Here is a 24,188-nt window from a genome sequence, read left to right as displayed (position 1 = left end):
GAGTAGGTAAGAGGCAATATACTGGGCCAGTGGACTGGAGAATGGGTTGGATTTTGCCTAAGATGTTTGCAAGCATGTATAGAACATGCTAGAAATAAGCATTAAGTTTTCATGCACAGCTCTAATTATCCTTGACATGCTATACATTCTGATGTATTCAGTTGCATTATAACATAGGTGTTTTCAGTGTCTTATTCTCATACAGAATGAACAGTGTATATTTAACAAGAAGTTATGTACACATAGATTATTGTTATCATGTTAAAACTTCATGGCGATTGATTTATGCTATACTTGTTAGTACTTTACAAGCTCCAGCCTGAAGACTGCTTAGGCCTGTTGTCAGCAATGTAGTGGCTGACTGCTTGACAAAATGTTAGTGAAAAGCTTCGGGAGAGAGAAATACATTGGTGTCCCCTTTTATAGATGAGAGTTGGGATGCAGGCTGGCACAAGATTCTGCACACTCCATAGAAGGATATACAGAAAATTCAACTTTCACTGGCTAGTGGAGGCAGATGCTTCAAATATCAGTGGGTCTAACTATTTCAAGTTAAGCACACACAAAATGAAGAATGTACTGATGCCACTTCTCTGGGAATAATCTGGCTAGTGTCACAAAGAAAACCTGGAACAGTTGAAGGAATGGTATCTCATTAACCAAGGAGAACAACCAATTAAGATTGTCTCGGCTTGATGGTCTTGGCTTCCAACGATCACATCTTCCAGCTCAAGATTGGTCCATCACAATGAGCACAAAATCAAGCCAAGGTGGCAGAAGGTCTGGATGAAGCAAGGCATTTGACACTGCCCCACACAATATCCTTGTCTCTAGAGACACATGGATTTGTTGGATGGACCACACAGTGGATAAAAAAGTGGCTGAATGGTTGCATTCCAAGAATTGCAGTCAATGGCTCAGTGGAAAGCAGTGACAAGAGGCTGTCCTCAGGGATCAGTATGGGAACTGACACTTTTTTTAGCATCTTTGGTGGTGATTTGGACAGTGGGATCAAGTGACCCCTCAGCAAGTTTGCTAACAATGCCAGGCTGTGTGATGCAGTTGACATGCTAGAGGGAAGGGATGTCATCCAGAGGCACTTTGACAGTCTTTAGAGGTGGGCCTTTGTGGACCTCATGAAGTTTGACAAGGCCAAGTCCAAGGTCCTGCACCTGGGTCAGGGCAATCCCAAGCACAAATACAAGTTGGGTGGAGAGTGGACTGACAGCAGCCCTGAGGACAAGGACTTGGGGGTATTGGTTTATGAGAAGCTCAACAGGATTTGACATTTTGCATTTTGGAGCCCTGAAGGCCAACCGCGTCTTGGGCTGCGTCAGAAGAGGTGTGACCAGCAGGTCAAGAGAGGTGCTTCTGTCCATCTTCTCTGCTCTTGTGAGACCCCACCTGGAGTACTTAATCCAACTCTGGGGCCCCCAATATAAGAAAGACAGGGACTTGTTGGAACAAGTCCAGAAGAGGGCCAGTAAGTTAATCAGAGGACTGGAACTCATGTATGAAGACAGGCTGAGAAAGTTCAGCCTGAAGAAGAGAAGATGTGGAGACCATCTAGCAGCCTTCCAGTGTCTAAGGGAGGGCCTGCAAGAAGGAACTTTTCACAAGGGCATGTAGTCATAGGACAAGGGGGAATGACCTTAAACTGAAGGAGGGTAGGTTTAGATTAGGTATTAGGAAGGAAATTTTTACTGTAAGAATGATAAGGCATTGAACAGGTTGCCTTGCCTGGAGAGATTGTGGACTGCCTATCCCTGGAAATGTTCAAGACCAGGCTTGATGATGTTCTGAGTATCCTGATCACTGGAAGGTTGCCTGCCAATTACAGGAGGGTTGGAACCACATGATCTCTAAGGTTCCTTCCAACCCAAACCATTCTACGATTCTGTGAATTAGCAAAGAGTCCCTGACAAAGCTTACATGTAAAAAGAGGAACCTACAAGAGGTCAAAGCAGCAACAGATGGCTGTAGAGGAGTAGAGAGAGATGGGTTTAGATGGCAAAGTCACAGCCTACCTGGGGTTTAACCTGGTGGGTGGCTTGTAGATGCCCTTCTTGTTCTCCTTAGATGTAACAGCGGGAAAATGATGGCTGTGGAATAGGTGGCACCTCTAGGCTGCATGCCACAGTGAACCTGGAAACAAAAGACAGAATAGGATGCAGTAAACATTGTCTTCTCCCCTTTAGTCTCTACTGATAAGATCAGCCTTCAGGAACCACAGGTTCCTGATACCAGTTGGAAAGTCCAAACCAAAAAAGGTTTACCTTGGTGGAGAAGGATCAGTTTAGGGGAGAGTTAAACAAACTGGCAATACAAGAGTCCATGGGATCTAATAAGATGCAATCCTGGGTGCAGAGGGGGCTGGCAGGTCTCACTATTAGTCCACCCTCAGTGATCTTTGCAAGGTGATGATGGTCTGTGGGGAATGTAGATTTTTACCGAACACCTTGACTATATAAAAAAGATATTTTTGGTTTTTCAGGGGTCATTACTTGTAGGAAATGCAAATACACTGAGTTCACATTCATGATAAATGTCCTTTTGTCTCATGAAGTGCTTTGAATCTTGTGTAAGTAAATCTATTTATACGGAAAATCATGCTGTGTTTTTACAGGCTATGAGAAGACAGAGGATGTTTCAGAGAAAACTTCCCTAGCTGATCAAGAGGAAGTGAGAACTATATTCATCAATCAGCCCCAGCTAACCAAATTCTGCAATAATCATGTCAGGTATTAACAAAAGCACTATTGCATGCTGAATAGCAAAATTTAAATGGTTTCATTTATTCAGCTTCTGTCATTTCCACTGACCACCAATGACAGTCTTAGACACTGGAAGGAGGAATGAAGTGAAATGAGGAGACAAAGTAAGCTGTTTCAGTTACAAACCTGACCTGAATTTTTAAGAATGGAGTGGGGAAGGTACAGCTGCTTTACAGCTGTACCCATCAATATTATCCATGGAAGATGGATTTGTTCTTCAGGTTTCAGTTCAGTTCATCTTTGAACCTATTCCTGACAGCTGAATGCTGATGCAGATGTACTGCACTTGAGCTCAGCATTGTTTGTGCTTTGGAAACACATGGCTTTTTCAGTCAGCCAGTTACAAAGATGCTGTGGTTGCTTATGTTTTCAGGTTCAGGCTTTAGGGACTTTGCTAATGGTTTATGCTGGGGTTTTTTGTTTGCTTTTGATGAATTTTAAGTCCTACAGTAAATACTAATGAGTAATGTGTGTTTAGCTCTGATAACATCCTCACTTCTGTTGTTAAAATTGAAAGGAAATGAATGGCAAAGATACCTCTGTCCCAAACATGTGTGTTTTCTGAAGGTACCTTTGATAATGTACAGAAATTTTGTAGACATTGAGAATAATGTGGTGGGATTTTCCATGACCTTGAGAAACTTTATATGTTATTTTTTGGTGTATACAACTTGTCCTTCTGTCTTTTGCCTGGTTACAGTGTAAGAGGTCTTTCACAGTATACATTCATTCCCTCTTATATTGAATGTTTATGCAAGGTCAAAGTAAATATAACTTTAAAAGAAGTTAAAATATTCTTACAAGTCTTTTGCTTAAAAACTTTTGGCATTATTGTTTTTGCATGTTTTATTTCAGAACCTTAGGTGGTAGTGGTCTGTTCTTAAACAGATGTAAAAGGCTGACAGAGAGCTGAGAGCTCAAACATTTTGTGATGATGGCTTAGCAGAGATTGTTCTGCTAGGATAAATTTTATTCTCTTCTTACAGCCTAGCAAAAGCACCCTTAATATCCAGTATTTATCAGTTTAGAATCAAAAAGCAAACTGTTTTGTTTGAGAGCTTGTATAACTGAGAGGGAAAGAGTACATTTGAAGAATTTTTTTGTACTGTTGTAATAGCATATGTTTTTTGTCTCTTCTTCTCAGCACTGCAAAGTACAACATAATCACATTCCTGCCAAGGTTCCTTTATTCCCAGTTCAGAAGAGCTGCTAATGCATTTTTTCTTTTTATTGCATTGCTTCAGGTAAGATCAACAATAAGATTGTAATATTTTAAACTTGCTAAGAGACCATTTATATTCTAGACAGAGATACTGGGATACTTGAGGTTGTTGTACTGTTCTTTCCAAGGTAGCTAGCTTATCAGAACAGCTGTATCATGTAGACACATCTTTAATAAAATTCTTGGGTTTGTGGTTTTCTTGGTCCTTGGAGATAACAAAGTGCACACAAAGATTTTTCTATAAAAAATTAAGTATAGCTGAAATTCTGTTGGGTCAAAAAGATTTGCAAAAAGAAAATTCCATTTAAAAATATCTGGCATATACAGAAAACTGCTACCTGTGGTTGGCATTTCTTCTAGAGGGTATGGTCTAAAAACCTGAACTCTATGAACTTTATTCCTGTAAGTTCTTTGGAGGGACAGGAATTTCAGCTGAGAAGAAGTGATTTTATTCTTAGAGATAAAGATTGAAATTGAGCCTAGGCAAACAAAACCAGGAGTCCAATACTACAGCAACTATTTCCTGTAAACCAGCTAACCAACATACTGGTTAGGAAGGAAGCACACAGCCTGTTTATATCACCACTGTAACTTCATTAGGTATCTTTGTAAAGTGAAATCCCTGACCAAGCTTACTGATACTTTTTTGAAGTTCATAATATTCTGCCCATCTGAATTTTAGTTTTGTGATAGTTCAAATTGAAAACATTGTGGAGTTTTTGTATACTATTCTTTTAATGCATTAGCTGATGATAAATGAAAAATTGAACTGCGTTCAGTTTCAGTTGTAATTACCATTGACTAGTTCTACATTTCAAACATATTTGATAAAAACACAATTTCTGCATGATTTCAGATGCATTGTTTACAATGTGTTGATTTGACTGTCGAGGAGGTAATTGTGTTAAGGATTGACATACCAAACAAAAATTACTGAAAAATGGCACATAAACTGCAATATGTACTTTTTTCTTCCTCCCTTCAAATGTTTCTGCAAGTCAAAGTTTATTTCTCTGTCCTTACTCCAATGTCTTTGCTTCTACTTTAAGTGCATGGGACAGCTTTTTATGATGCACCTGCATAAGTAGCTTGCAACTATTTTCTAAGGGAGGAAAAAGTTCAGGGTTTCATTAGATTTTCTGGCTGCAAGCCTGTGGCTTCTAAATAAACATCCTACTAACCCCATCTGGCAACTCAGGTTAATCCAGTGGTGCAGGAGTGTTCCCTGTGGTGCTGCTGTGTACCTCAAGCTAGAGAGAATGTGAGGTTTCAGAAGTGTTAGCAAGTGGAACATTAAGACTTTAAAGTCCCCTAGTGTGTCAGGCTACCTGTGAGACTGCATTGCCAGGAGAAGGAAATAGAGGGGAATGGGAGTATAGGTTGGTGACCCTTTTGCTTTCAGATTTTGCCTGCAAAATAAGATGCAGTTGGAATAGGAATTTGGACATACATGTAGGAAGGAATGAAAAGATAGGAATAGCTGAAAAAGTAATAGATCCCTTTCCTCTGTAGCCAACATATAGTCACTTGCTGAACAGTACCTTTCAGCCTCATTTCCATTTAATTCCTTGGAAAACTTCGACAGTAACCTGGAAGATAGATCTATATTGGTGTCAAGAAGCATATTAAAACATCCTGTTCTCTTTCAGAAAAACAGTATGGTGGTAGCTAAAAGAAATTTATGTAATTCATAAGTAACATTGGCTATTTCTCAAAACATTTTATGATAAATTGAGGGTCTCTTCTAACCACTTTGGGGCACCACTAGTTAGTGTACTCTTTTCTTGCAGAGTTCTCATTGTCATCACACTGCATTACCCATAATAAGTCTGTTAAGGCAGCAATCCTTTCAGCTATCAGTCTAGCCGTTAAGAACTCTTGTCAGTATAAAGATAATTATGGATAGCTATCCATGTGCATCACATAAGCAGCTGCATTTTCTCACAATTTACTTTACATACATGTTTGCTTGCATCTTCTGTGCCCATACCTGGTTAGCAAAAATGGCAATTTTTACAATAGTCTGGCAGCTATTTGAAATTTATCATTTAATATCTAGTGTGATTAAAAATATCTCTTGAAAGATTAAGACTGTAAAGAAGCAAAAATACCTTGGACTAGTGTCTACTCTAACAAAAATCTAAATTGAAAAGTTTAGTTATATTTTATAAATATGTATTTTAATTCTATTTGTTACACAGAAAAGGAAAGTGAATATTCTGCAAACACTAAAACCTCTGGAAATAGTACAATTGAACACTATACTGCTTAAAATAGAAATCTTCCTTTATTTTATCAGCTGCTTTTGAATTGAAGACTATAAGGCTCTCTTGGAAATAAATAACACCATGTCTAAAGTACTGTTTCTTGTATTAAAAATGTTTTCAACCAGCAATGCAAAATATTTTTTTCTCTTTTTTTTTTTTTAATAGCAAATACCAGATGTATCACCAACAGGCCGCTACACAACATTGGTTCCTCTCTTATTTATTTTAGCCGTAGCTGCAGTGAAGGAGATAATAGAGGATATTGTAAGTATTTAATAGCAATATTTTGTAGATAGCTATCCTACTTTTAATTTATAGTATTACAAAAATGTTTCCCAGTTGTCAAATCCAGTCCAAATATTTGCTATATCTCTTTATTTCTAATGTCACATATATAATCGTTAGTTTCACTGTTGTGACTTTTCATGGTTTTTTAGACAACAGGAGGAATAGGCCTTTTCTGGTTTTTTCCTGTTGTTTCAGTCTAGTGCAATTTACTGTTAGCATTTCCTAAATGCTAGTATTTTCCTGGTGCTAAGTGTGATGTGCTGACTCCTGATGGCCAGGAACAGCCATAGAATTAGTCCTTGTTATGCAGTGCCTCCATCTTTGCCAGGCTTTCCTACATTCTTTCCAGTCACTGTCTGTGGTAGCGGTTGTTTTGCTTTCTTCTTGCATTGAAAGAAAACTTTAAAAGAGCTGTGACATTGTCAGCACAGAAGCATTCATTCTGATTTATTTTATTTTGAGGGAGAGAAAGGCATTTCAGTTTCTGTTTCACTTCATACAAAACATGTTGGGGTTTTCTGAGTACTTTCTTGCGCTCTCTTCACTAAAAGCATATGATAGAAACCTGTCTCTCTAACTTGCTTAAAACAATTGAGTCTTTTAATTGATACCTTTTGTTTCTAAGGAATTAAATTAAGCTTAATTATTTACCAAATCACTCTAGATGCTAAGAATTTCTTTATTTTCTTTTGTTTTATTTTAGTTCTGCAGTTATGTTATGAGAAGGACAAGACATTAGATATGTCATGATACAGCAGAATGTCTTGTCCACTAGAGTAGTATTCCTGTTTGTGGGCTCTTCTCTTTGAGTTTTGGAAGGGGTTACAGGTAGTGTAGTCTTTCCTTGCACACAAATAGTAAGGTGCCTGGGAAAATCAGATTTATTGTGTTTGAGCAGAATTACAACATATATGGAGAAACATGACCAAGAGGAAGAGTGTTGAGCTGGAGGAGGTTTGGAATGGAGAGTGGTTGCTCACATGCTGCCTTTATTGTTACAGTCCAACTTGGTTTTCTCCTGTTACCTCTGTCAATGGATGGTAGGCAAGATAGAGACTCCTAGGTTTATGAAGCTCCTGGGTCACAGAGTTAAGTGGTCCTGCAAGACACATGAGGTTTCCATTAAATATTTTTCTTCTATTTGGCATTTCTAGTTTTTGCTGCCTTACAGTCAACTTCCCCTTAAATGCCTTTGTTGTTTTCTCTTTGTATAAACAAAAACTCTTTTGAAAAAAAAAACCATAAAATCAATTCATGTTCTTTTAGATATTTTTAACCATTCTGCTGTTAATGCTTACAGACTTACACCATCTGTCAGTGTCTAGGCAAATATAAAACTGAGGCTTCTGCTACTGTACAAAGTGTCCTTTTTAAAATTAGCTCATCCAGTTACTTTTCTTTTGTTATTTATTTCTAACTTGAAGTGTACATGGGAGCATTGTGGCATGGGAGAAAGACAGGGATCAGATATACCAGGTTTTACATGTACCAGCTAAATAAAGTTCTCATTACAAAATGCCACAGAGATACCTAAAATCAATACAGCTGTACTGGTTTTTGCTGAGAAAGCTGGCCACCTTCTGCATAGTAAAATATTCAAGTGTATTCCCTTAACCATTAATTTTCATTATGTCTCAGTTTTTTTACGTAATGAAATATCTAGGACCCCACAAATTATAATCTTCATCTAATATTAAAGTTTTTGGATGAGAACCTTGTGTATTGATGTCAACAAATACACTTGTCAAAATAATACTTTTAGCTCAAGAACCAAATGTTTCTTTTTCTGGAATGAAGTACCAAGAAGAGAAGGACGTTAGCAGAAGATATTATTCACGAACAGAATGTGTTTTCTGTATGTGCTAGCAAGATTTGTGACAAGCAGTGTTAGATTGTCAGCTGGTTCAAATGATTTTCACCTGTCATTCCTCAGATAGGACTGGACATTAACCTTTTCAAAATGGAGGAAATACGCCCTGTGGGCAAATAGAAATCTGCTTTAGTCAAGTTATGCTTTCCCTTTGATCAGAAGTTATTTATCTATACAGTCATCCATCTTTTTGAAAGGAGAATCTCTTGGTAATCTGTTAAAATCTAGTAAAAAATAATATTTCAATTTTGCAAAGTTATAAGGTAGCCTTTTGAGAGCTGCTAGCTCAGAGTCAAATCAACATTTTATTGGCAATAAATCACTCAAATATCTTGACCTATTTTCTTTCATTGTACAAGATTGCTTCTGATTTTGTTTGCATCATGAAGGCATGAATTCTGAACATCTGTTTTAAAAGTGTACCTAAACCATTTAATTCTATTTAAATTAATTTTCTAAAACATGTTCCTGCTCAGGAAAAACTGAGTTCATGAGTCCTAAATAGTGTGTTTAAACTAGTACTCTCCTAAGCTTTTTGTATCTGAGCTTGGTCATACCTTGAAAATGCTGGTTGTTAATAGCTATATCAAAAGATTACTGTCAAAAGATGTCTCACAGCTGTATTAAAACTGAGGGACGTTATCATCTGTTTGGGGGGTGGTTTGCTGATGATTGATTGTCTGTTTATTGCTATTGTTGAAGTCTGGAAGCAGCTTTGTAGAAGTGGAGTCATTATGTTGACACAGTCATTGCCTGACTTCAGGTGTCTGTATCAGACACTTAGATGAAGAATTGTTCCATGATCTTTGCTGTGGTAGAATCATCTTGCAATTCCAGGAAAGAGCAAAATTACAGTCTTGAAATGCACCAGTTCCTCATGTAAGGAACATGTCCAGATAGAGATTGCTCACATGAAAGGATATTTTAGTACACTGCAATTAGCCTGGAACTGGATGTGACTTTCCTGGTGTTCATAACTATATGAGTACTTAATAATCCTGTTTAAATTCTTACATGGTTTATTGAATAGATGAGTGGGAGGGGCTAATAGATGGGATTTTTATTAGAAGTATGGAAGCTTTATCTTATAAAATAAGAGCTGTAACCACTCTGCATTTTTAATTTAGAAAAGGCATAAAGCTGATAATGCTGTGAACAAGAAACAAACTCAAGGTAGGAAATTTTTTTTAACCCTTTTTCAGGGGGAGGGGTTGAATTTTTTGCACATGGTAGTAGTACAATTTGAACTTCTGATGTAATTGAGTGGGAAATTGCATGTGCAGATTACTTCAAAATGTGTAATGTAAACAGCTGAAATAATAATTTGCAGTGATGTTAGCCCCACAAAATAGAATATGTTCTAGATTAAGGTTGTGAGGTTCTTAAGAAACATGTGCATTTACTCATTTAGCATAGCTGATGTTGTCACTGTTAGAAGATTGTAATCACCTGTATATATTAATGGGCCTATGTTATAATTAAAAGTCTGCATTTCTGAGTACACATAAAATTTTTTCAGCCAGCAATAGGAAGGAAGCATCAAAAAAATAGAACTATCTTCCTATGCTGCTTCAAACTGTGGATAAAGACTAATGGAGCTCTTTTGGATATGATTTGTTGGGGTTTTTTAATTAAATCAATGTAACAGTTTGATTAGAAATTATGAGATACTTAGTCAGTGTACCCTAACCAAAACATTGGCATGTGGTTTGTTTAATAGATTTTGATAAAGAAAACTGGTATAAAAATGGTGTTATTTTAGCTCAGAAAGTGAGTGAGATATTAGTATATCCTAAACATGCTTGTCAGGTAGGATGTCAAAATTTAGGTTCCCGCTTTGCTGCTCTTCAGCTTTTTGTGTTATTTGTTCTGAGGTGGACCTCTTTTGATGGAAATAGTCCTGTTTTTAGAAACAGGAGGAGGAATGAGTGTCATCATGTGAATTTTCAGAAAATATGATATGAAAGCTATCACCAAGAGAAAAACCTTACATGGAATTGTTTTAAATATATAATAAAAATAACTGTAAATTTTTTAGGGAGAAATGTAGTCATCAGTTAAACAATTGTGTAATATGTATGTTGTATATGCAGCTTCACCTTTTAAACACATGAAATTGTTAGTGAAATAAGATGTGCATGTGTAGATTGTGTATATGGGTCCCCATTCAACTCTCTGTTCCTTAATGACAGTGTGTATCTCAATTTGTTGTTAACTTTCTAAAGGTTGCTATAAAAAAACCTTTTGCAAAGGATTTGGATATATTAGGCTGCACTGGGGATGATTTTTGTTGCCTCAGGCTGCATACATGTATGACACAGCAGGACACCATCAGACGTCCTGACAGGATGAAATCTGCATTTCTGTACTGTGGTGAAGTAGCCTTCTGCAGATGTAATTTTGAAAATTAGTTGTTGAGACAGCTGAAAGTGGGAGATACAAATGCAAAAGTCAGGCTGCAGAAGGCTTTATGGTACAAGTTCTCTAACCATCATAACAGGTGTATAGCAACACTACTTCTTTCTTTGTTCTCGTAAGAAAATAGATTTAATTGAATGTTAGTGTGTGGTAACTGGCCTTAAAAGCTTACCAGATCAAGCTAGAGTTAAAGTATTCTTGAGATTTCAGGTCGCTCAGCATGTTTTCCTGAGTCTGTTTCATCTGATTGTGAGTTGATTTTAACCAGTTAAAGCAACCAGAAACAAATCCAGAAAGAAAAAATGATAGTGTCCTTCCATGGGGTGGATTAAACTGGCTCATCAAAGGATCCAGCAAGCCCTGGAGGCAGCATGCCTAAAGCAGTGAGGGCACGTGCCTTGGCATGGGGTGACGGCAGGACAGAACCTGCCCTCTGCAGCCAGAAGCCCCTTCTTACAGAGCCCCTGGCTACATCTGGTGACATATTTCAGACCTGCACTACTCCAGAGGCAGTTATTATACTGCAGCTACTTGGGAAACTTAGTTGTCTGGATTGCTGAAAGGTATATTTTTAATTCCTGTCAGTACTTTCATCTGATTGGTGCCATGGCCCCACAAATCAGTATTGCTGTATTATAAGCTGTGTTGCTGACACAAGGGGGTGGAAATAGGTAGTTGGCAGCACAAGTTCCAAATGTCTTGGGTTCCTTAGGACAGTGTTACAACCAGTCATCACACTGAATCTGTAGTTTTACTACTGGAGGGAAATGATTTGTCAAAATAGATTTTGTATAATGATCAGCTGGTTGGTGAGGCAGTCATTAAAATACCTTGCTTACTGTCAGAAAGGGAGACTGCCCCATCTACCATTGCCCTGAGCATATAAACAATAATAAATTTGGGGTAAGGAAGGGAAAGACTTACTAAGCAGAAGGAATTACTAAGCAGGTTAAGTAATGATTGCAGATATCATTGAGATATACAAGAAGGGAAGTCAGTCTGGACAGAACCTCCAGGAAGACTTAAATGTAAAGGCCATATGTAGTCCCAGATTTTGATCCACTTTTTTGAAGTCAGCACGCTCTTGCGTAAGAACTTGGTCCTGATTGGGAATTTAAGCTTCCTAACAGTTTCAGAGCTGGAAAACCCAGTGAAAGGGAACAGTCTCTTAAAATTATCAGAGTATTGATACGTAGCAATATGTTCCTTTTTCTTTTTGCAAATACATTTTCAGTAACTGAGGCTAAAAAAATGTTACCTTTTATTATTCTCTGAACATAAACTCTTGGCAATTAACTGGCAACAAGGCATGTTTTTTGTATCATAATAGTAACACTTAAAAACTAGAATAGTGGAATGTGGTTACAATATTAGTTTAGACTACCAGGGAAAAACCTATTCTAAATACTACTCTAAATAGCACGGGGTATTTTCAGTATATTTGTGGAGGGCGTGACTTTAGTGATCCTAAAGTTCTCTGATATGACAATAACAACAAAATAGATAAACTCTAGTGAGCCTCCTGGCACTTTTAATGAGTATTGAATATATTCCTCTTGCCCCCCCCCAATAATTTCAAAACTTTTTACTTTTGGAACTTTTTATTCCAATTACTGATGTATTTTGGAAAACATGTTATGATAAAAATCTGTATCAGATTTATTTGATTCTCAAGGCCTGTAAAATATTCTAATTGACTTTGTAATATGATTCAATGGTACAAAAACTGTTATAAAGAATACATGCTGTATATTGAAATGCTTGATCTGAATTCATGAACACAAGGCATGTTCTAAAATATTATGTAAATGAGATGTGTCTGTATGGCTTTTCATAAGGAATCTAGTACATACCTGTATATTGCAGTTAGCTTGTATGACTGGAAAATTCTTTATTTTTTTCTCTTTTTTTTAGTACTACGAAATGGTGCATGGGAGATTGTCCACTGGGAAAAGGTGTGTGTCTTTATTGGTCATTTTTGGAACATAATTCATATCTAATATTTGTTTTATTTCTCCCTGTAACTGTTAATGATAAAAAATAACTGGTATTATGGAAAATGTAATCTCTTGTACTTTATGTTTTCTTTATTGATATTTGTCTCTCAAAATGTGCTTTAAAGTCAAGTCAGTTTTGATGGCATGAGTCCAAACTGGTTAAGTTCAGTGGAAATAAGATGAATAAAATGATGGCTGTGGCAAAATTACTCACTTCATTAGTATAATGTGGTTTGCCAAGGCAGAAACTTCTTTATGGAAATTAGTTACTTTGTATTTGTTGAACTTCATTGGCTTAAATCATGAGAATTTAAAGACTTTGATGCAGGGTTAGGAAGGAACTCCTAAAGGTATCTTTCCAGAACTAAATGGTACCATCTAGTCACTTAGTTTTAATGGTTTCTATACCTGAAAACTTGTAGAAAATTTGACCCACTTTAATTTGGAGGCAAGTTTCGGATGAAATTGGCCTCTGTCTTTGAAGAAGCAAGAATATAGTGTGATGCAACAAAACCGTGGTCTTAGGTGAGATTAATTTCTTCTTTAACTCAAGTTCAGTCTTTCAGTAAAGTATTTTGCAAAACCAGCAAAATAAAAGAACTGAGAAGGCTATTAAAGATTAGGCTTATTTGGCTAATTAGGCTTATAAAAGATTAGATTTCCAAAGAATTCCAATAACTTTTGACAGAACTCCTGTTGTACAATCTAACTTCTCTAAGTGTGTGAGTTTCTAAGTCTTGCTAGCAAATTCAGCAGGTAGATATTTACTGTGCTTAAAACAAGGGTATAATACATTTTGTTTGAGACCATTAACCAATTCCCAGTTTTCTTTCAGGTAGATGTTGGAGATATAGTTATAATAAAAGGCAAAGAGTATATACCTGCTGACACTGTACTGCTCTCATCAAGGTAGAGATGCCCACTGATGCTTATAGTGTAGAGGCTGGTTTCTCTACCCTGCATTTATTTATTTATTTGTGATTGCTCCAAGGAAATAAAGAATAAACAAAAGTGCTTCTGTTCTGAAGTGTAGTCTTGTGTTCATTTGGTCATTTATCATTTAAGGCAATGCTTTTTAAAAAAAAACTGTGACAATTGCAGCTTTGAAATTTCGCTGTCATTTAATTTACCTGTAAAAAAAATGTAGTATGTCAATTTTGTTGTTGGATATAATACAAAAAAAGGCTGGTTCTCTGTCCAAAAATTGGACCTCAACTGCCATATTTAACCATGTTGGCTTTTTTGATATGTAGCCAACAAATTTCATCCATAAGTAAATCAAAATGGATATATTACAGGGAACAGAAATGGTTTTTAAATTGTAAAGTCTCCATTTTGATAATCGAATCAGGGAAAAAGTGAACATGAGATGTGAATCATCAAATTAGAACTGTCTGAACACTCACTTTATTATCTAATATATATATTGTGAATAATTTCATCAGTTGAAAGCAAGACTTAATTTCTAGCATGTCATGCTGTGACTCTTTTTACATGGACAATCAGAGGTTGTTTATCATCATTTCCTTGGACAGTTTTATTTAAGAAATCCACATCTTAAGTGGGAGATGCACATTTTTCAACATCTATTTGATCAGGTCAACAGACAACATATTCTAAGAATCATTTTTAATGGATATTATCTAAATGTTAATGTATTGTAATTTTTTTTCTGGCACAAGCAGAAGCATTATGTGTATGACTATGATTTAGGTACAAACCCTCAATGATCCCACTGAAGTTAATTAATCTACTCATGCTTTCAATTAATAAAGTTAGGATCCTATGCATTTCTGTTGATAGACTGTGGTATAGAGTTGTACATTGTTTCTCTGTCTTCCATTATCAATGGAAATGATCAAAATTAAGTGTAGCTGTTCCTAAAACACTTCTAATAAATTATTATCAAGCATAAAGTAGTTCCCAGAAAATACTGTAAATTTCCCCCACAGTCTGTCTTCAGTGCTAATGTAAATCGTAACTTAGCTTGTGTTGAGTGTCCTCTGTAAACCTTTTACTTTTGTACTCTAAGAAGCATTTATAAATTCTCCACCAAGATCTTTGCAGGCAGTACACCATGCAGTAAGGACACTTTTTCTATTAGCCTGATAATAGCTTCTGTCATGCTAACCATAGTGTCTTGCAGGTTGAAGAGATTACATCCTCTCAGAGCAGCTTCTTCATAATTTTCTTGAGTAATCCCCTAAATTTGAGTCTATTCCTAGGTGTCTTGACAGTTTTGCTCTTTCAAAATTGGAGGACACTTGCATCACAGTTGTGGTTTACACAGGAAAATACCAACTGCCTGAAAAGCCTACTTTGCAATCCTTGTACTCCTGAAGGAATCTTGTATCATGAGTTGACAGTGAAAATAATAGTTAGTTACTGCTGGACTTGGTCAGGACTGTTTTCACTTTGTTTAACTCCTCTTTAGTGCCCTTATTAGAACACACTATGTGTGTCCAACTATGACCATTGCTCACATTGAATTTTCCTGTTGGCTTTTCTTCCAGGATCCAGTTTGCAATGGGGACTCTTTGAATCACAATTGCTTTTCTAGGCCCATTTCAGACATTTCTTGCAGCTGAAACTTCTTCCCTAGTTATATTACTAGGATCCTGGTTTAGCCTTTCTTCCAGGAGAGAAGCCTGTACTACTTCATGACCTCTAATTGTGCCTGCATACTGGCAGGTTGCTCTCCTCCATCTCTCATCTTCATATGGCCATGTTTCTTCAGGAAGACTGTCTTCAATTTTGCTTTCAGGTCTTTATTGATGCCCAGTTACATTTTAGGTTCCAAGAGTAATGCGAGTCTGTGGGTCTGATTTTAATTTAAACTAATAATACTAATAATACATTCTTTTTACCAGCAATAGAAGTTTCTGGAGAACAAGAGGATCTTAATTATTTTAGAAAACTATAATCTCTTACAGTGAAGGACACAAACCTCTGAAATTTAATTCTATATGGTTCTTGCTAGTTCAGTGTACACTGAAATTTACAAAACTGGGAAAAAATACAAAATAATTTTCAGCATGTCTACATAGAAAAGGTACTTCTTACCTGGCTCTTCAGAAAAGTTGGAAAATATGTTGTTGTGGCTTTAATTTTTTTAATTGATGTATGGAGTGGCTAGAAACTTGGTCAGTTGAGAAATAAGCGTAACACTGTTTTATGTTTACATATAGTGTCAGTGTGTTCTGCAGCTTAGAGTTTGTGCCTAACAGTAAAATAAACCACTTGAGTAAAAATGAAAGTGTTCTAGCTCTTTTCTTTCTGACCTGATTAAAATAGATTTTGAAAAAATTGTCATCAGACATTTTAATTAACATGTATTGTTTGAATAATAATTTCAAACTCTGTCTTTTTGTCTTTGTTCATTTGTTTTGTTTTGTTTTGTTTGTTGGGTTTTTTTTTTTCCCTGTCACTTATTTTTCTGTTCTAATCATTTCAAACTGGGATGTGTAGGTGGCAGTAGGGGAAGTAGTGAAAGTGACCAATGGGGAACATCTCCCAGCTGATCTCATCAGTCTGTCATCAAGGTTAGAATAAAGTAGTTGCACAGGATATGTGTATGTGGGTCCTCATATACCAAATATGAATAGCACTGCCATGTTGATAATCTTCACTTTGCTATTCACCTTTCTCCAACAAAACCTGCATATTTATAAAATTAGAAAGGGTTCTTTTATCAAGTACAGATCATTAAAGTGAAAATACACAATAACACTTCAAGAAGTTAAAATTGTTGCACTCTTTTTGGTTTTTACACTACCCCATAAAATTTTATCAAACAAGTTGTCGTTGAATAAACCCAGTTAAACACCAGGTTAAATATATGTTTAAGAGGAATATACATGTTTCTGCCAACTTGCTATTTTCAGCAAAGAATATAGTTTAACATTGGTAGGACTGGTAGAGGACCCTCTGCACAAACTTGGATGTTGCACAATCTCTGCTGCATGTGGTGGCAAAAGCAGCGTTGTTGTGTATTGTGACAAAATGCATGTTCCTTAGACATGTCAGCTTTATGCTATTGTCTGCACTCTTAACACACTTTGTTTTTTCCCTAACCAATCAATGGGCCTGCCTTGATCTAACTTACTTTGGAGGTCACTGTAATCTGCTACAGTTACTGCAATTAAGCATGTGTCTCACTTGAAATGTCTTTGCTGCCTTAGTTTGTTTTTGAAGTGCTTTACAAAAATATTGTTTTGTTTTTATTGTTAACTAATAAAAATGTTAGAATTGTGAAAGTGTCTTACACAGGTGGTTCCATCCAAGCAGACTAAATAAAAGTTACTTATATTTTTAAGGAAGTTTGCCAAGAACAAACTCATTCAGTAACTTGAATGTACCATATGATAAATTTTCACATTTCAATGGTTGTACTTAAAAAAATGGTGTTAAAATAACATACTTTATGTTATCCTGTAAGTTATCTAAAATTAAGTCACTTATCTGTAGCCACTATCACATTAATAAAGGAAGTTTTTTAAATAATTGATGTTTGAATTACGTGCTGGAAGGAAGGAAAACACTAGAAGCATTAAAGTGGTGTAGAGAGTAAACTTTTATTCTTCTAAGTGTTAAGGAGTTTTTACTACTTATTTGATCCTTTTCAGAATCAAAACTTCTTTCTGTCTTCTTTCTGTCTTAAAACAGTAGGGGTTCTGTCCTCACACCCAGAAAATGGGAGCTGACTGGTGTAATTTAGAAATTTCTTGGTGTTTGTCAAATAGATGATGCATTCAAGTAGCAATATTCTGCGTGAACTTAAAGCTTCTAATTTATAAAAAAGCTTTTGAAATGGCAGAAGGAGGATATATTTCAAAAACTGTATTATGTTATCCATGATTTAGACTTCTTCTGTAAGAAAACCTTTTGCAAGGAAACGTTTGTATCTTAAACTCTTGCTGCCTGCACTAGTAAGCACTACAAATGCATTACTCATGCTGTGCCCATATAATAATGTCATGTGTAAAGATAGAACACTTTTGCTGTGTATAGTATTTTTATCAATGTTTTGTTTAAGAAAATAGGCTTTGGCAAACTTCTCTGAAAATATAAAGTACTGTTAGTTTTTGTAGATTTGGCTGTAAATTATTCTGGTTTTGAAGATTTGATAAGACAAACCTGTTTGCATAAATAAATATTAGAAGATTACAGGAAGTTTAGGAATTTTGCCATTACAGTTTTTAATTCAGGACTTCTTTTCTCTTAATAGTGAACCACAGGCCATGTGCTACATTGAAACATCTAACTTAGATGGTGAGACAAACTTAAAAATTCGACAGGTAGGAATTTAATTTTTGACGATATTGCTAATATTTTTTGTCTATTAATGCTTATAAAAACATTTTATTACATTAATGGGTGTTTTAGAAGACTCTGAAATTTTAGTGGTTTGAATAAAAAGCTATGGATTTTTGGCATCATCAAAGTGGAGGAATGCGTGGTTACTCTTAAGTCATTCTTTGTGCTTTGTTTTTGGGTTTCTCTTTTGGTATATAGGTACAAACATAAGTAGTTTGGGTACTGGCTTTGTTTCTAGAGAACAGATGATGAGGCAGAGGCCCTGCCCTGCTGATGAGCCAGTATTGTCCTTCAGGGACAGGTAGGGAATAGCAGATTTTGACTGAGTGTGCTGTCACTATGCAGGGATGCTCTTGCTGAGCTCTGTGATGGATTATGACCCTGTCTTGGTTGTGGTATTTTCAGATGCCAAGGTGACTTTTTCACTGTAGCACCCAGTGGCGATAGTAAATTGTAGCTGGTCCATTTTGCTCCCATTGGGGTGATTGTTTTAATAGGTAGATTCGTTATTGGATAATGTTTCTTAATGTCATGATAAACGGATTTTGTTTACAGGGTTTGCCACTAACATCAGACATCAAAGACACAGAAAGCTTGATGCAACTCTCTGGCAGAATTGAGTGTGAGAGCCCAAACAGACATCTCTATGACTTTGTTGGAAACATCAGACTGGAAGGGCATGGGTACGTAAATACAAGGAAGAAAGTCTTGGGAGATTCAGTCTAGCAGTAGACAGCTATGTGTTCTTAAACTACTGAAGTAAAAATATGAATAGTAAGTCTTTTTTAATGTATTCTCTGCTAGACTTTACTCTTTTGAAAAACTTCAAGCATAAAACCTCACTTCTAATGTCTACAACTTGAGTTGTTTTACTAGATGTCCTTCACAAAGTGTTAGGTATTAATAACAGAAGAGACTGCTAATCAAATTCTGACAGTTCTGGAATATGTACCCAGTGACTCACTTCTTAAGCATCTCATCTGTTACAAAAGCTGAATAGAGATAATTCCTTGTCTCTTTTTTTTTTTTAATTTTTCTTTTCTTCCATTTGTCTAAGTGTGGAGTGGAGCAGAGTCCATTGCTATATACCTCAAATCCTCTAATTTGGTATCTGAAAAACGTTTAATACCTTAGTTTACTTAAAGTATGTTCCTTTAAAAATAGAACATGTGCACTTACAATATACATGCTTGTAGAACTGCTTAAAAAAATCTTAAAATACTGAAATGCTTACCAAATACTGATATTCAGAATCTTCTGTGGATTCACAGAAGATTTATTGCTAGATCCAGAAGTGCTGAGTCCTTCATTCCCAAAGATATACAGCATTTCTTATTTATTTGGTAGGTTTTTATTTCTCCATACCCAATATTGTTCATGTTTGTGGTTTTAGACTGATACATATATTACTAACTAATTACTAAATACCTCACTTTTTTCCCCTTAATATTCCATTTTTTATTTACTGATTTCTTACAGATGCATTCCGGGATTTTTTCAGTCGCAAGAGTGTGGATCAATTATAATTCCACTGTACTTGTCATTAAGAAGAGAAAAACATTTACCTGTAATTCTTCTCTGAAGGTAATAGTTGTAACAGATCCACACATTTCATTCTCCCTGGCTAGAAGGAAAAACATACTTTCCTTTTTAATCTAATAATTTAATTTTTAAAATCTGATTAAAAATAAATACTGAATGTGCTGATGGCTGTTATGCCTCAAGAATGTGTAGGAGGACGCCATCTGCTGGTCAAGAATTTTTTCATTTGATAAATTCTGTTTTGGACTATTTTGCCTATAGTTTCTGTGCAATAGGATAGTTCCAAAAGTGTGGCTCTAATATAATATTTACCTTCAGTGAAAAAGAATTGCAGGTAAGTAACTCTTTTTGGATCTTGGCCTTACTTCAACCTAAAAAATCAGAGATATGTTCTTTTTCTGCCCATAATAGAGGGAGTGTAAATTCATCTACTTGATACTTATTTGTCCAGATCTTTAGACTTTCCTACCACATTATGTAGGTCCTCTCTTCTTTCAACTAATGTAAGTCATTGAGTGCCATAAATGTTGTATCTTGTTGACCTTTTCAGTCTTCTCTTTTTTCCCTTAATGAGAGAGCAACTCAAAAAAAAAAAAAAAGGGTTTTCATTTTTATTTTGAATACTCAGTATTCAAGGAGACTGAACACCATTACAGGTATTTTCCCTTTTGGCTAAACCTGTAAACTAAAAGAGGCAAAAGTTTTCTTGCTATCCTCAACCTTTGAGTGAGCTAACCCTTATCACCGAAGTGTGCAGCTCTGTATTATGCTTATGAGCATACAGAAGCATGTCAGCTTGGTTTTAGTCCATGAAACGAAATTACCTAGAGAAAGGAGAAGAGTTCTCCTTTATATGAACCTATGTTTATATGATAAAGTTTATATAAACCTATTGCTAGACAGTAGCTTGGCGAATGGTGGGGGGATTGTGAAGGTCAGATTCTGGTTATCCAGGCCTAAAGTATATGTTGTCCTGAAGACATTCTTAAAATTTTAGATCAAAGTGAAGTATACTTGTTAACAAAAACATTTTGTGGTGTAAGTTTTCACATGTGTCTCAGAAATTACTGGCTCTTTAATATACCCTCTGCCAGGAAAGTATTCTAAAAGCACATTTCCCCATTGAGAACATCCCTTACTGAATGCAACCCAAGCATGTAACTGACAGTCAGTAGTTACGTAAAATGCAAGAGAAATGAGATGCTGGATCTCAGTTTTAAGAAGGCTGAGGTTGGGAAATGAGACACTTGAAATCTCTGTCAAGTCATTGCACTGTCACTTTATTAAAGTGGAGTGTGATCACAATGTTGAGTATTTTTCACATGACACCTTGCAGATATGGGTTTTCCATACCCTGACTATATTCTTTGAGCTACCCAAAATGTTACTAAATATTGTAGCCTTTTCAGATGCTTTATATTTTATGTATCCCAGATAGAGCTGCTGTCCTTAATCAGTTAATTTGTGATCTTAATAATGTGTTGCTTTCAAACAAGTAGATAGTAGTTTTAGGTAAGAATTCCAAACACTAGAGCACTGTCAACAAGTGTGAACTGCCAGTTGGTATTTATAGAAAGAAAAGGACCAAAACAGGGCATGTTTTTCCATGACAAAGAGTAATAATTATATAATGTTTTTGTATTTTAAGAAAAACCTGACCTATATTCTATGTATACAGGCAGCTGTCTGAATTTAAGACAATTAAGTGTTTCCCAGGCCTTTTGAGGGTATGTTTCTCTTTTATTACACAGTTTTTAAAGAATAGCAGAACAAAATATACCTGGTTTTCAGTTTAAAGAAGGCTCATGAAATATTACTGTGAATGTTAAATAACTATGTTCATAAAGGATGATTATTTCACTAGAAGAGCGGACTAAGTTGACAGTTCACAAGATTATTTCATTTGAAAATTGATTTGGAAATCAATTTTGTAAAGATCATTTAGGAAAAATTATAATCATAAATCACAGGAGAATTAGACATTTTTACTTTCAGTATCCTTGGTTAGTAGTATCATATCAAAATTGGTAGTCCATAATAAAAATTAAGTGGTAAGTAATATTTTTGAAAACTTATTTTTGGCCTGGTTTTTATCTGTCAAGTTTTCTCTGTCGAAACTCCCAAAAAGTTAACTGTGAAAATGAGTTTCCTAACCTATTAACAATAATCATGTAAATTTTAAGAAATTAACTTTAACTACGCTGATTATGTTTATTCATTGACATCAACTGGTTTTAGTAGTAAAATGTAAAACTTCTTACTTCTAGTACTGTTCCATTGGGATCTGATCAGATTCTTCTACGAGGAGCTCAGTTGAGAAATACACAGTGGGTTCATGGGATAGTTGTCTATACTGGACATGACACAAAACTTATGCAGGTTTGTCACTTGGATTTTGTCTGACCTGTCTGTTTTATTACCTTAATTTAGCATTCTGTAGTACAGATATGTGGCTTGATTCAATATAGTACTAAAATGTCAGTAATAGAGCATCTTTCATATGAATTAAAAGTAATAAAAACAAAGCAATTTCTTTTTATTTTAGTCACTTAGTCCCAGAGTAGTTTTTTTCACTAGTAAACATATTCATTGATTCTATCTTGTAACTTGTGCTTTGAAAACTCTTTATTAGCAAGTTCTGTTATCACAGTTTGTCATTTTTTATTTTCGTCTACTCCTAAGACTGTCCTATTATGGGGCTTTCTTTCAAGCACAGAGGTAATCAGTCTTGTTAGAAAACAAAATTAGGAGGGAAGAGACTGAAATTACTTTGTCTAATTTGTTTTGAAATATCAGAATTGAAATCACCTGTTGAGAAAAAAGAATTTCAGATTGGTCATTCATGCCTTATTTATTGCTTTTCTAATTTGTAAAATAGTTACTTGAAAAAGTGTCCCTGTATTAGCAGCTGTCTTCTATTGCACTGACAAGGTGGATATGCATTAATTTTTACTGTTTACTGTTAACTGTTGGTGTTAACTTCTTGTGACAGAATTCTAAAGCTCCAAGTCATACATTTATAAGCTGCTTGTTTGGAGGTTTTTTTAAGTAAAAGACTTAGGGCGTTTGTGATGACGATGTATTTGGGGGAATATTTAGAAAAGCATACAGTAACATGTAACTTGAAAAGCAAGAACTATGTTACCTCATCTAATATTTAATAGCCACTGTTGGTTTTTGTCTTTTGCAGAATTCAACAAGTCCACCTCTTAAAATGTCTAATGTGGAACGAATTACAAATATTCAGATTTTGATTTTGTTCTGCATCCTTATTGCCATGTCTTTGATCTGCTCTATTGGTTCAGCTATATGGAACCGAAGGCATACTGGAAGAGACTGGTATCTTGACCTAAATTGTAAGATTTAAAATATTATATTAATATTTTAGTATTCGGTTGCCTTTCATATTTGGAAAGGAGGATGATTACCTTCCCTTGCACAGCGGGGTTTTTTTTGTCAATCTCTCTTCTTTGTTGACTAAAGTCATTAGGCTAGATGTATGGCAGCAAGTATAAAATTCGCCTTACTGTCCTATCTGAGCTTTTGCTAAATTCAGGAAGGGCGAGATGATTTATTTGTCTCTACTTCTTGCGGGCATTCTATCTCTGCAGCTCAGCAAGATCTGCATCAGCATTCCACTGGCATAAACAGTCAGCTTCCTAGACATCACACTGAAGCCTCTTTGAGCTGTTACCACTAGATTGCATTTAAAGCTGCAGTGACTTTTCTGAATTTTTAAACTGGCTTGTCTTAGGAAGTGATACTGTGACTTCATGATTTTTACTGTATAGGCCTTTAACTAATTAATATCAGAACTTAATAGACACCTCCTAAAGAAGATAAAAGAGCCATGAGTGGTCTCATCTAACATATTCATCTGGGCAGCTGTATATAAAGTGGTGCAGGGCAGTGTGATGTTACACAGGCCTTCATGGCAGCAGGTGACATACTAACAGAGTCTTTGCACCTTCTGTGCAGAAACAAGATTTAAAAGTTTCCATGAATATACTTTGCAGTCAATTATTCATGGTTTCAGAATTTCTTAGGGGCTTTTTTACTTAGGCAGAACCAGAACTGAAACAAAGCTCCTAAATAAAAAGCTTCTGAATGTAGTCAGTAAAGGTTTTGGGGGTTTTGGTAAGTTCTAAAAGAAAAATCTTGAAGTTCTGATTTGAAGGCACTCCTAAAGTTTCTGTGTCTGCATTTATGATGAATTTTGCTTCCCTTCTTTTTGATGCTGAGAAAGAAACTTTTTTTTTTTTTTTTAATTAAGAAACTTAACTTTCATGTTTTCCAGGTGGGGTAAGAAAAAGTGAATTAGTTCATACAATATTGGCAATTTTCAGTAATATCAAAGAAGGACATGAGATGTGCTTCATCTGTGTACTTTTTTTCTTTTCTGAGAAATGAAAAATTTTTAAGAATATGGTGGTTATTATATGGTTAGCACCATATAATGAAGCAGTTCATAAATTGTTGTTGTTCCTGAAAAAA

The 24,188-nt window shown here is 35.6% G+C and overlaps 1 protein-coding gene across 6 annotated transcripts in view; it reads left to right on the top strand.

Annotated features, from left to right (window-relative positions):
- The window catches only part of ATP8A1 (ATPase phospholipid transporting 8A1), a 96,718-nt gene that overhangs the window by 5,203 nt on the left and 67,327 nt on the right, over window positions 1-24,188 (top strand). For 3 of the 6 annotated variants that reach the window (XM_083861739.1, XM_083861737.1, XM_083861740.1), the window contains exons 2-11: window positions 2,627-2,741; window positions 3,919-4,018; window positions 6,429-6,527; window positions 9,549-9,594; window positions 12,754-12,794; window positions 13,672-13,745; window positions 18,064-18,133; window positions 18,708-18,835; window positions 21,962-22,073; window positions 22,885-23,050. In XM_083861739.1, the coding sequence (XP_083717865.1) occupies window positions 2,627-2,741; window positions 3,919-4,018; window positions 6,429-6,527; window positions 9,549-9,594; window positions 12,754-12,794; window positions 13,672-13,745; window positions 18,064-18,133; window positions 18,708-18,835; window positions 21,962-22,073; window positions 22,885-23,050 (951 nt within the window). Of the gene's footprint in view, window positions 1-2,626; window positions 2,742-3,918; window positions 4,019-6,428; window positions 6,528-9,548; window positions 9,595-12,753; window positions 12,795-13,671; window positions 13,746-16,304; window positions 16,379-18,063; window positions 18,134-18,707; window positions 18,836-21,961; window positions 22,074-22,884; window positions 23,051-24,188 lie in introns of those variants that run through there. The other 3 variants (XM_083861738.1, XM_083861741.1, XM_083861742.1) reach the window with 3 other exon arrangements.

The sequence above is a fragment of the Zosterops lateralis genome (assembly GCF_965231275.1).
Source record: "Zosterops lateralis genome assembly, chromosome: 5".
NCBI lineage: Eukaryota > Metazoa > Chordata > Aves > Passeriformes > Zosteropidae > Zosterops > Zosterops lateralis.
This window is presented reverse-complemented; position numbering and strand designations above follow the sequence as displayed.